The following is a 13,896-nucleotide window of genomic DNA, read 5'->3' as shown; positions in this document are numbered from 1 at the left end:
TGGTAGTTTCAGTTGTCAGAGGTTTTGTGTGTGTGTCTTTTTTTTTTTTTTTTAAATAGGAAGTAGGTTTACAATATATTTTTCTAAGTTACTAGCAATAATTTTGCATTTATCTCAAATTCCAAATAAGGAAGGTATGACTTGTAAAATTATTTGGATGAGAAAGTATGCCTTCCTCATTTACAGATTTTATCAAATGTAATTCTTTCTGCTCAAACATGAGTTGAAAGTCTGAGTGAGAAATTCTGCCAAAACCGGAATATTTTGGGGATTTTGAGTGATACTACTAGATTTTTGTGCTGAACTCTAATAATAGCAAATATTTTGTTTCAAATTTAACAGAAAAATGTATTCCAGATCCACGTATGATTTGACCTTCTATCTGCTCCTTCATTCCAGTGACAAAATATTAGCTAAGCTGGTTATGGTTAATTTTTTTAATTGTAAAGTAAAAGATCATAATTTTATTGGATCTTGGAAAAGCTAGCACTTAAATTCCATTGTTCAGTTCTTAAAATTATTAATCATGGAAGAACTGGTCAGCACAAAAACAATTACATGTTTTGTTACCTAAGTAAACTGACAACCTAATTTTCTGACCAGGTTTCATTTTAGTAATGCTGGTTTAGTTTGGACTTTGTTGTTTTTTGCTGATTCTTTCCAGGGATTGGGGGGAGCTGATTTTAAAAGTAAACACATTTCTGTTGTGGAAAATGTGGAAATGTAAACAAGCCAAAAAAAACTTACATAATTACCCCACTCAGAGATAAACACTTAACATTTTTGTGTATTTACCCCAGTCTTTTAACTATATATATACGTATAAATGTATATTTCTATGTGTATTTGCATCTTTTTTAACTTAGCTAACCAATTTTTTAGGTATTTTTTTCACTTATTTGGTTTTTTTCTAAATAGAATATTCTCATTGTGTGTGGAGCTCTTTCAGAAAGAAGTTGTCAAGATGGACCATCATACTATACTTGTCTTCAACTAATCGTGATCATTGATTTTTATCAGCTAGTATTAGAATCCGTTAGATATAACAGATTTCCAAAATAACAGTGTCTATAACACATAAGCATTATTTTTCACACATAAACAAGTCTGAAGGTAGTGGGCTCTGTAATCTTGAACTAACTGGTCTCCTATTTCTGTGCCGTAATCCCTATTGTATAGCTTCCATTCTCAAAGTTATCCTGTGCACCAAAATGGTTGTTAAAGTTCCCTTTCATCACTTCTACATTCCAGGCAGCAGGAAGGAAGACATGGGGGTAGGGCAAATAGGCATCCAAGTTCTTTGAAGGAACATTCCCAGATGCCTCTCCTAACAATGTCCACATGTCATTGGTCAGAGTAACATGGTCGAATGGCTACACGTAGCTGCAAGGGAAGAGGAGATCTGCCCTCTTTTATCTGATGACTTTTCTGTCCTAAATAAAATCAGAGTACTATTGCTAAAACAGAAGGGAAGAGTAGAGACCGGCAGAAGATAGCTGTGTCTGCCACAGATGGATCTTCAGAAACTATCAAGTTGAGAAGTCACCAGCCACTGACAAGCCCAGAGTCTCCATGAATCACAAGTATTTCTTCAGAGCAGGGTTGTCTCACTGTAGTGTCAGATGAACCCTACTCACAGGGACATACCCTCACGCTTTGAGGAACCCTTTTCACTTCAGGCATGTTATTAAGGATAGATCTGCCACATTCTGATTGCTGTCTCAAAACTGAAAATTGTTATAATAATGGTTTCATGTCTTTGCTGGTATCATATTTCTAGTCAAGCACTGGTTTTTTATTATTATTTACAGAAATGACTTTGCTAGAAGGATAACCACACACATTAAAATTACCCTATCTTTTTTTGCCTAAATGTAGAACAAATGCTATTGTACATCCTTTGAGCTTTACACAATTTATATTTTTTCATGAATTGTCTTACTTGGAAAGATTCATACTTTCCAGCCTTTTGACAGACTTTGTGTTTACTGTGAATGTACCCTAAACTTTGGAAAATATAATAAATATTTGGTTTACTAGAAATATGTATGATTACAAAAGTATATACATTTCACACTTTGATTCAATAATTAGTATTTAATCATTGAATTTTACTTTATAGCACACTTCAAGAATCACCTAACTTGAACATATATTCCTGTGTTTGTGTAATTAAAACAAATATGACTACTTACTTTTTAATGCCTTTCTTCCTTTCCTCCTTCGTTCCCCCACCCCCATCACATATCAGTGATTTCACTTAAGTAGACTGTTTCTATGAATATATTTGAAATTTTGCTCCCTCATTACCCTGCAGCTTTGTCTCTGTTCTTTTTATTTTTTCTGCTGATTAAAACCAGTGTGTAAGACATCTTGTATTTGGTAGTTGTTTGCTCTTTAATCTCGCCTTTTCTGAGCATGGATGAAAAGTTAGGTAGTTCTGCATGCCATTCTGCATGAAATGTTATTAACATGAACTATTTGAAAATGAGTCTATTTTTGTAGTTAATCATTTTCTGTGTTACTGTTTGTGGTTGTTTGCATGTATACTGTATATATGTGTTTTTGCAGCCTATTCCAAGCCTAAACGGGGCCACCGTAAAACCGCTTCATTTGGCAACATTCTGGATGTCCCTGAGATCGTCATATCAGGTATCACAGACCACCTGAGTTGGTCTAATAGCTGTGGAACCAGAATAATGATCCCTGGTACTTGTAAAATGCTTCTTGCTCCAATTTTCCAATTTTTACAGGACATGAAAAATGGATACCTTGCATGCAATAATTAGGGAGACATATTGAAAAACTACATTTATTCTGAAGCAGTCTTGAAAAGATACCTCTGATCTGCAATAAATGAGGATAAAATAGAAGAGAAAGTAAACCTTTTTGGAGAAGGGAGAACACCAACCCAGAATTCTACCAACTTCCTCTCTACTTTTAAGTGAGCACATGAGCTTAAACCCAGACCTTTTTTGCACCCAACAGAAAGAGGAAACTCCTAATTAAAATTTGTTCTTTTCCTTGGCTCCTTTCCTTCCTGAGTTACTGCTTTTGGGGTCCCCTCTAGACTTTCTATCCTAGCCTCTTTCTGTTGGTAGCAAGTGAATACGAAGTTGAGAGAAGAGAGTTGCTAAATAGCATTTCGCCTTAACCTAGAAAACAAAAAGTAAAGCTAAATGAGATGTGCTGTTTTGCAGGGTACCTTGCCAAAGAATCATGTAAAATAATTGGTCAATTCTGATTTTTGTGTATTATCAGGAAAATCTCATAAATTACATGTTTTTATACCTAACTTACACATGGTACTTTAGTGTCTAAAATTGGTAAACTGCTTTATTCTTATGGTGATCATTTCGTAGATAAATATGTTACCATTTTTAATAGAGATTTAAATGGCATATTGACCTTCAATATTGATTAATGTGTTATCAAAATGATCATTTATTTATCCCTTTAGGTTTTTCTCTACCTCTTTACCCAAAATCTTGATAAGGAAATACATATTTTCCACACATGTTCATGAGTGTGAGTTGGATGAATTCTTCAGCACGCTGTCTTTTACCTGTGATTGTTTTTAGTAGTGTTGATACTCTAGTTGAATACTTAATGGTTATTTTCTCCTCTACTAAACTGAAAACTGTGTGAGGATAGAAACCATATTTTTGTGCATTATTTTTTTGTTGGTGGTGGTGGTTATTATTGATTTTATCAGCAGTTGCTGGCTCAGTGCTTCACATATTAAGCATATTAACATAGTGTTTAATAAATATGTTTATTAAGTAAATGAACAGACTTACTAAGCATCTCCACTGGTGAGGGACTAGCATACAAAAACAAAAATATGAATTATACAATTCTTAGGTGCCATTTTGTCTGTACAAAACTATTTTATATTTATTTTTCCCTGGTTATCAAAGTGGTTTCTTATTTTACAACATCATCACTATTGCTATTTAAAGAATAGAGTTAACCCATTTTTCACTTGGTGATTTGTACTTATTGAATCTGGACTGCTTTAGAAATTAACAAAGAGATTATTTTACATGGAGATCATTTTACCTACATACTGAAAGGTACTGTGTATAAGGGTCTAGTACTTTAGAGAGGTGGAAGCATTTAAACTTGCATACTGCTGAACTGTGATTCCCTTAAATGTTTGAGGGAATCAGGAAAACTTAGACAGTTGGCAGTATAATCTTATGGCTAAGCATTAAGAATAAATTTATATGTGGCAGTATAGCCCATACTGTACAAGCTAACGGGGGAGGGAAAAATAAGGAAAGAATAATAGTTTGCAACTGTCAGGTACTGCTGGCATCTAGTAGACAGAAACCAGGGATGCTGCTAAACATCCTGATTTGTACCAGGCAGTCTCCTCCAACAAAGAATGATCTGATCCAGCCCAAAATGTCAACAGTGCTGAGGCTGAACCCCCCCGATTAGATGTTCTTTGTGCCCTACAAAGTAGCTTAAAGTACATATTATTTCACCTTTTTGACAACCTTATAACTAGGTTATCAGATGAAATTAAAGCCGTTTAACAGATGAAGAACTTAGATCTGATGATGTGTAGTAGTTTTTACAGAATCATATAGCCAGGACCATGACCTGGATCTTTGACTCCAAATCACATCCATTTTTTGTTCTTTTGTGTAAGTCAGAGAAGCTAGAGTAATTTCTTCTTGCTTTCTCTTAGTGTTCACATTAAGGAGAGCTCTTCAGCCAGGGAGATCCTCTTTTATGACATTGGGCCTTTATGGAATCAGGTAACCTTAATTCTCTTAATTGCCAGAGCAGCAGTGCTATTCATGTGAAAATATTATTCAGTAATACCTTTAATTTTTTTTTTTTTTTTTTTTTTGAGACGAGTCTCGCTCTGTGTCCAGGCTAGAGTGCAGTGGCGCAATCTCGCTCACTGCAAGCTCCGCCTCCTGGGATCACGCCATTTCTCCTGCTTCAGCCTCCGGAGTAGCTGGGTCTACAGGCGCCCGCCACCGCGCCCGGCTAATTTTTTTTTTTTTTGAGACGGAGCCTCGCTCTGTCACCCAGGCTGGAGTGCAGTGGCGCGATCTCGCCTCACTGCAAGCTCCGCCTCCTGGGTTTACGCCATTCTCCTGCCTCAGCCTCCTGAGTAGCTGGGACTACAGGTGCCCGCCACCTCGCCCAGCTAGTTTTTTGTATTTTTAGTAGAGACTGGGTTTCACCGTGTTAGCCAGGATGGTCTCGATCTCCTGACCTTGTGATCTGCCCGCCTCGGCCTCCCAAAGTAATACCTTTTATTAAACATTCTTTTTAGGCTTCTCCCCCCTCAGATATCAAACATTAACTTACTCAGATGCACTTTTTTTAATAGAAGAATACAAGCTGTAGAATTGATACTAGTGGACATAAAAGCCAGTTATGAATGTGCTCATAGGTAATATTTTTTAATTAAATATAAAAATATCGCCCACCCTGTGGGAATATCTCAGATTTCATACATGACATTTTGATTATAAAGAAGGGTGATAGTTAATTTCCAAAATTTCTTAATACTTTCTAGAATTTTTTTTGTTCTAAGTGGATTTCCCACAAGCTTTATGGTATTAGCAAACACGTCTTGATATATTCAAACTGTTTAATTAACATCAAAACCCAATTGCAAGCATTCTTTTTAAATATAGCTTTTTTTAAATCTTATTTATATGGATAAGTAGTTTCAATAATACTTCCCTTTGGCCAAGTGCAATATACTACGTCTAATGTACTTCTTGGAATGAACTACCTCTCTTAATAAAAGCAATCCTTCAAGCATCACAAAAAGATTTTGTATATACATCTTTATAGTCACTAAAATGTCCAACCTAGTCATAGATAAAGAAATGCGAAGACCCTAATCTTGTTTTTTGCTTGTTTTTCAAAATATGTATACTATGCCATCAGTCAAATGTGAAAGAAAAAGCAACTTAGCAAAACAGCAGTATTCATCAATTTAGTAGTCTCTCAGGTCATACAGAAATTAACCTTTAATACCTTAGGACTCCCTGTGGGTCAGACTGTACAATTTTTTATACCTCTTCTACCATATCACTGGCTCTGAAGAAGAATTGGCAAACCTTTGTATGGTAATCCTTCCTTCTTTCCACTGTCCATCTGCCCTTAGAAGAATGAGCTTTATAGATTAGCCTGGCTCCTTTTTACAGGGAAGACACGCAGCTAAAAGCAAATTACCAGTAGAATGTGTGACATTTTGCTGACTCTTCCTTTGTAGAGGAGGTCCTGCCAAGCGGCAGTGTGCTACCTAAGCAAAGTAAATGTAAATGTGGAAGTTTGTTGCCCAGTATTTAGACCATTTGAACTACAGTTTTCTAATGCATTTGCTTGCTGATAAGTTGGAAGGGACTTAGAGAAAAAGATAGATTTTCTTAAATGTTTTTTGTTAAAACTTGAGTTTTAAAAACCATATCTTTTCTCCTTTCAGCCAGTACATCTAATTTGTTACGCTTATATTTGAAGAAAAGGAATGGGTGGCAGATTATTGGATTCCTTGAAGTTTTTCTAGGTTTTTTTGGTTCTAGGACTTTAATATGGGCAGTAAGAACATAGATCTTTGTTTTGCTTGGATTTTCTTTACTTTCCCCCGTATTTTCCTTTTGTCACTATCCAAGCTTCCAAGAATCTATTTTTCACCCACCTTCATCTCAAATACACAAATGAAATAGATTATTGTGATTGTGAAACTATATAATACATTCAATGCAGTTCATCTGATGTTAGAAGAATACCTAAGTTTTACATTTCTTTTAAAAATCCAAGTGTCAAAGAGGAACAGGTAGAATGCCTAAATATTACCAAAAAAGAGGAACAAACTTTTCCAGTTTAATATGTAGAGTAAGAGAATAAGTAGTTAAGAAAGCGAATTTTTTTTCATGTTTGTAGCTTCAATAATGGAAGATGGGCAGCTCTGCTCTGGAGCCTTTGTGTGAGTAGTTATAGTATTTAAGGAAATAAACTGTAATGATAATGCATTCTAAAACCTACTGGAAAAAAATACTGTCATATGCATATATACTTACCACTTATAAACGATTTAATTAAACATTAGTCTTCTGCACTTCTACTCTGATATAAAATTTGTTGTACATGGTTCATACCTGCTTGTTTGCTTTTGTAAAGTGAAACTGGTTTCCCAAATGTGATATGCAAGAGTAAAATTTTCTAAATTACAGAAATTTTTAATGCTATTATATCATCATAGATAATTCTGAATTTATTTCTTAGTTCAGATTAGATTATAATGTTTGATTTCGTTTTAAGTACTTGAAAACTATCCATTCTATAGATGAGCATTGCTTTGAAGTGCTTCAATTTGAGAACCTTGAACATTGTACCTTTTGTTATTTCTAAGCCCAAATAATATAGCATAACATTCGAGAGCAATAAAATGCCTTGACCAAAGAGGATTTTCTGTCTTACATACTGTTCTTAAGGATATGCAAGAGAAGATTGAATATACAAATGTTTTTGAGTCAGATCTTACTGAAATATGTAAGATTTTTGTCTAGTTTCCTGAAGAGCCTGAACTTAATTGATATTTATTGTTTGTAATATCATTCTTAAAGCTAAAAAGAAACCTTAGGTGTCCTTATGATTTCAGCCGCATTTAGATCAAAAACTTAACACGTATTTGCTTTTAATTTCAGTCAAGGACGTTTAGCTCTATTGTATATTGGTTTTTTAACTTTTTTACTAAGAGTATGATACGTAGTAAATTGTAATAAGTAGAATGTAGAAAGGCCCAAACGTTTTAACAGAAAAATAGATGAATAGTTAGGCTTCTAATACTTGTATCTTGTTGCCCTCCTTCAGAAGTTTCAAATGTCAGATACTGGCAAATAAATTACCTAGGTGGGGAGGGCTTTATAGAATGCTTAAACAACTGGAAGCAGAGATACTTTTCAAGGACATGTGAGCACTATTTTGCTTTCTCCACCAGGATGAAAAGATCACTCTTTTAATACTATATTTGGTTCAAGGGCTGTTCAATAACTAATGTTTGTAAGCCTATCTTTAACTGGAAGCATGTCAGTTATTAAATATTTCCCCCAAACTACTGCAGCACCAATATGAAGAGGCAATGAGAGACAGAATTGAGTTTTTCTAGATCTGGCAAGTTCTTACCTAGCACAGGTGGTGTCATTAGCAGTTGTAAGCCTTTGATAGGGATCCTGGGGTTAAGGGGTGCTATATACTAAGATGTACTGTACTAGTTTCTGTATATAGCCACCTCACTTTCAATAAAATTCTGTATTTGTGGCAAATTAAATAGGGAAGTTAATCTAACTTATAATGAATATTTAGGTGGCCTTTCTGCCATATTGAATAGTCTACCAAGATCACTTTTTGTAACCTAAAAAAATTCAACTCTAACCTAATAAAACGGTTTTATTGCAAAGCAAATAAACCACCTGACCAACTTTTCCAGTGAAAGAGCCAGAGTTTGTTGAAATTAGTAAAGAAATATGAAACTTTGGCCACCTAAATGAGAACATATATTTTAAAATTACATGTTCAGTTTACCATAAAGCAGTAATGTGATGCTACTATATCATGCTATGCATTTTTTTTTTAATCTTGGGTATTTTACACATGAAGAGAATGGTGTCCCTTAATTTGTAATACTCAAAACTTGTGATTCTCAAAATTTCTAACATTTAGGTTAAGAGAGGTCTCCCGGAAAATGTAGTGCTGATTTTTACATGAAGACAGTCTTCAGGAAGTTTTAAAGTAGAAAATAAGAGTAGTGTAAGTCAAGGAAAACTATGAGCTTAACTGATAAGAAAAATTATAGGAGTGACTGTCTGGGATCTAAGCCAGCAGTCTCTGGAAGAACTCCGGGATAACTTTTAAATACCAGCTCAGGAAATCAGTTGTACTTAAAAGAGCAGCTTTTTTGAAGAGGAGCTCTGTCTTAATGAAATTACTGTAAAAAGAATGGAACTGACCCCTAAGTTGCTTTCTATTTGCAGGGGGCAGGAGTGCAGATTTAGTATGCACTGGCAATGTGATGTATTCTTAGAAGTCATTCTAAAAAGTGTAATTTGTTCTGTATTATAAGACATGAACATTCCAGAATTCATTACAGAATGAAATACTCAAGATAGCACATGCAGGTTTCAGATTCCTTGATCAGGCATCTGTTTACATCATGCTGTCCTCATTTCTACTACTTTTTCATCTACACTACCATGTATAATATAGGTATGTACATATCAAAGGACCAAAAAAGGTAAAATGAGTGAATGTCTAAATTAGTATTCTGTTGCAAAAAACTTCAGAATCAATTCAAATTTACTGAGAACACACCCAGTAATTTTCATTTGAAGTAATAGGAGGTTGATTTTTCTTACATTCATATTTCTAAATTATGACTTAAAATTTAATATTGGAGCAACAAGTATTTGTTGATTGCAATCCTGTTTTGCTTTGTCTGAACTATCTGCCAGATGGTTTCTGCCATGGTTGTGCTAATTAAAATGCATTGCCTAACACTGGCTTGCTTTGATTCATGTGGTAGCTTAAAGATTTTTCGTTTTATGGCATTTGTTAACTGTCAGCTCTTCTTTACCTTACTTCCTTAAAAGTTTTTACTTCCCCTTTCTCCTATTCTTCCACCTAAATTTGAGTTCAGTTTTTGTTGTTATTGCAATGGTGATGTAATGGTTTATAGACACATGTGTTGGGTGGTTCCTCAGATTCACAAATGTTGCCATGTTGCTAATCTGAAAAGAGAATTCCAGACACTTTTTCAAGCCTGTCTCATCACCGCTAATTTTAGAATGAGTGTGTTGAATGAAATGTGCCTAAAATTGCTTATTAGTCATGGTTGTGGGGATCCTTTTTGTCCTCGGGAAACAGGGGTAGTTGAAAGTATTCATAAAAGTGATCTAGTGGGTCTAATTCAATACATGCACAGTTGTTTTAATTTGTAATGAAAAGTTGAAATTTTTGGAATAAAATGACATTTGAAGTAAATTTGAATTCAAATTATGCAAAGAATCATAAAACATAACTTAAAATGGAAAAAACTGATGATGTCTTACATTTGCAAGAGGAGTTACAAATTTGAGTTTTTATATTCACTACATATATTATTCCATTAAACATTCTTATTCCATTGTAAGGTCCTTTTAGTTTATCTGCAGCATAATAATGGGGTCATGTGGGTTAAGGTGCTAAGTTATATTGCCGATTGGTTTTAAAAAGATGTTTCTATGAAAGATTCTGGAAGTCTAAAATTTTAAGAATGAATTCTGTCTACTAATCAGGAAACTACAATTAGAGTGAGTACATGTTCTAACTGTTGCCACTAGTTGAGAAATTACATAATACAGATTTCAGAGTCAAAAGAATTTTGAGTATTGTATCAGCTGTTACTCAGTATTTTGGTGTTTCCTTTTAGACAGTTGATCTTTCATGTTAGAAGATACTGCATAAACAGCCTTATTCCCAAATAAAAGTGCTAAGTGAAGCTATTGCTCAATTCATTGTTTTGCTGAGGACTTATATGTGTATAATTCTTTCATAAATTGATTTTTAATTAAATAAATTATAAGCATAGAAATTTCTAAAGCAGAATTAACAAAATAGCCCATTTCAACAAGCTGTGTATTTGAGAACAGAGTGACAGTTATTAACATCCAGTGGGAAAGTAAGAGTTGTTGTTCACAAATAATAAATTACTGGATTCTGACAAAGACTAATGGGGATTAAGTAAGCGTGACTCAGTATAATAAATTTAAGCCTAAGCATCTTTTAGACCCTGAAATGAAAAAGATATTGCTGCCAGTTAAAGTCAGTTGTGTCTTACAACCTGCTAGCTGTCTTGCTGTAAAAACTGTAACGTAAGGCCCTTGAAATAGATGCCGTCATCAGCCCCAGCCCCCAAGCATTCATCTATTTAAACACATGACAGAAGATGGTGGAAGAGAGTTCAGCAGCTATTCATGTGGTAGAAGTGGTTATTGTATTAGGACATACTCTGTTGTAGGCCAGCAACTTTTGAGTTAAAACACTGCAGCTGTTTCTCTTCCTTTCTTTACATCTTTCTCTTCTTTTTTTTTTTTTCTTAGCAATAAACTCACTTTTTTCCCCCCACAAACATTTTGTGTAGATACAAGGAGCAACAAATTCCAACTTTCTGCTGTAGCAATTACACCCTTTTTGTCTGTTTGAATAGATTTTAGTGTTTTACTTTTTTTCTTCTTTTTAAAGGCAACGGACAGCCAAGACGTAGATCCATCCAAGACTTGACTGTAACTGGAACAGAACCTGGTCAGGTAAGACAACATTCAAATTTTCTATCTTTGAAGAATACTAGGCAGAAACCAAGAATTAACTGTAATCTACTCTGCAAAACTAGTTTTATGAGTTGACCTAAAGTTGTGATAGAGAAATTCATTGCACCTGAACTTAAACACTTAGGGGGGAAAAAACATAGGTGCCATTGTTAATTTAACTTGAAAGATAATTTCTGAAAGTAGGTTTATTAAACTCCATGAAAAAGTAAATTGTTCTTTAGCACTGTATATATGTTATATGGTTTTTATATGTTTTAGTAAGTATTCAATTTTATAATGTAATGATTTATCATTAAAGTGTCCTTTAAAGTTAATCATTAGTGTGTCTCCTTTTTACTAATAAGGGTAACAAACATTTCCCCAATAAGTTGCTACTCCTCTAGGGCCACATAGGGCATTGGCATACGTGGAGAACTCTAACATCTTTTAACTTGGCATATCCACTGGATTAATATTTTTTTCAAATATCCTTAAGATAATATTTACTGAGCAAATGTGTAAACTCTCGAAAGCTTCTATTCCAGTTGTTAAGATTTCATTGTTTATATTTCTGGCTCCTCCTCTGAACTCTCCTTACCTCTTTATTACTGCTTTGCAGATGATGCAGACAGTGTTATAATTTAAGCCATTACTGATTAGTGCAGAGTTTTAACCCACCAGGTATATAAAAGTAGCTCAATCATTGTTTTTTCTGTTATTCAGATTAATACACTTGACATATATAATTTATTATATACTATATTCTGTAAAATGAACGAAGATTAATTATGAGGTGTTTGTTTTCAGCTGTATAAGTTTTATGAGAGCAGCGTAAAAGTAATGAAATTAATAAAGTAATGAAATGATTATGTATTAAGAAGTATTAAGCATTAAATTATTCAGTATTAAGTAATTACTTCATGATCCATATTTCTATAAAATTTTACCATTTATATATTAAAAACAATCTGATGTAATTTATGATAATGTATATTAGTACTTGTCATCCTAAAAAGGTATTTTATTATTATATCATTTTCATAATATACTTTAAATTTTGGAGATTCTTTGTAGTCATTAATAAAAAAGCCTTTTATACCCATCAACTTAACCAGCTTACCAAAAACCACTTCAAATATTTAAGTGGTGAATATCCTTGATCTTCATTTATATCTGGAAATATGTTTATTTCACAAAATGCTTATAAACACACATATATAAATAAAATATATATAGACACATTAATTTATTATGTTTTGTGATACTAGTGACTCTAAATCTTGATTTCATTATTTAATGATAGTTTTTTTTCAGTATATCTGTTTTGTTAAGACCCCAGAACTTTTGGCTGAAGTTTCTCATTTTCTCCCCCTCAGATACTTAAAAGTTGTAATTAGCCCATTTAGTAACAGATAGTTTGACATCTGCTATTTGCTTTGATTCTTTGGAGGCTTGATGAGCTCAGCCTTTTAAACTCTGTTTACTATTGCCACTGATATTCCAGTTATGAGAACTTCTAGCCAAGTGTTTGACTAGGAATGAGAAGCTTGCCCTAAGACATATCAGGAGCAGCTACTAGTTTGAAAGCTTTTCTGTAGACTCTAGAATAAAGGTGTTGCCATAATTCAGGACTGATCTTCCCACACCAGGTCTTACTTATTTCTTCACAAGTTCCACATTATTTGAGATTTTGGTTGTTATCCTTTTAATTCACAATACCTTCAGGTAGTAAAACGCTGGAACTGAGGCCAACTATGAGTGTGGGACAGTTATTTGTGGAACTGTCATAGACCACTCTGAAAGATTTGGGGTGAGGGAGAGTTTGATATGGCAGTAAAACCTGTTTTGAAACAGGTGATATATGACCATTGTGTAGCCACATTTTAAAACTGATCCACTCTTTCAAAATTATTTCTGTTATAACCTTAAAATACCTAATGTTCAGCTTGGCATGAGGGTGGCAAATACTAATCCTAATGTGCTATGAAAACTTTTCTCCCAAAAAGTGTATGATAAGTGACCATTAAATCTTTTAAATTACTCACAAAGATAATATTCATTTGAGGAAGAAAAGTATTCACAATATGTGTTTTCAAAATTGGAAGGTGCCGTCCTTTTTGAAGTCTGGCTAAGTGTGATTAGGCAGATGCTCAGAGTTAATTTCTTTTTCTGGCCATGGGAATGCATGAAGAAAAGACTCTGGCCCACTGAGTACAATCATCAGAGAAGAGAGAGAGAACTTCCTAATAAAATGTAATAACATTACATCTTGTAGAGGAAAGTAAACTGATTGTACTGTGGCTCTTGACTCAAAACATAATCTTAGTAAAATCACTTAGAATTTCCAACTGTAAACTAAAATTAAATTGGTTGTTTTTCTGCTGCCATCCATTTGAGAGGAATAGTAAATGAAGCAAGCTTCTTAATTAAAAGTAATGATATAAGTATAGTTGTAGGCCGGGCGCGGTGGCTGAAGCCTGTAATCCCAGCACTTTGGGAGGCCGAGACGGGCGGATCACGAGGTCAGGAGATCGAGACCATCCTGGCTAACACGGTGAAACCCCGTCTCTACTAA

General features: G+C 34.1%; 1 protein-coding gene across 5 annotated transcripts in view; it reads left to right on the top strand.

The window, feature by feature from the left end:
* The window catches only part of MAP3K7 (mitogen-activated protein kinase kinase kinase 7), a 74,779-nt gene that overhangs the window by 40,473 nt on the left and 20,410 nt on the right, over nt 1–13,896 (top strand). For 3 of the 5 annotated variants that reach the window (XM_025382911.1, XM_025382913.1, XM_025382910.1), the window contains 2 exons: nt 2,572–2,652; nt 11,257–11,321. In XM_025382911.1, the coding sequence (XP_025238696.1) occupies nt 2,572–2,652; nt 11,257–11,321 (146 nt within the window). The remainder of the gene's footprint in view (nt 1–2,571; nt 2,653–11,256; nt 11,322–13,896) is intronic. The other 2 variants (XM_025382914.1, XM_025382912.1) reach the window with 1 other exon arrangement.

Source organism: Theropithecus gelada, chromosome 4 (assembly GCF_003255815.1).
Source record: "Theropithecus gelada isolate Dixy chromosome 4, Tgel_1.0, whole genome shotgun sequence".
Classification (NCBI taxonomy): Eukaryota; Metazoa; Chordata; class Mammalia; order Primates; family Cercopithecidae; genus Theropithecus; species Theropithecus gelada.
The sequence above is the reverse complement of the archived record's forward strand: the minus strand, read 5'-3'. Positions and strand labels throughout refer to the sequence as shown.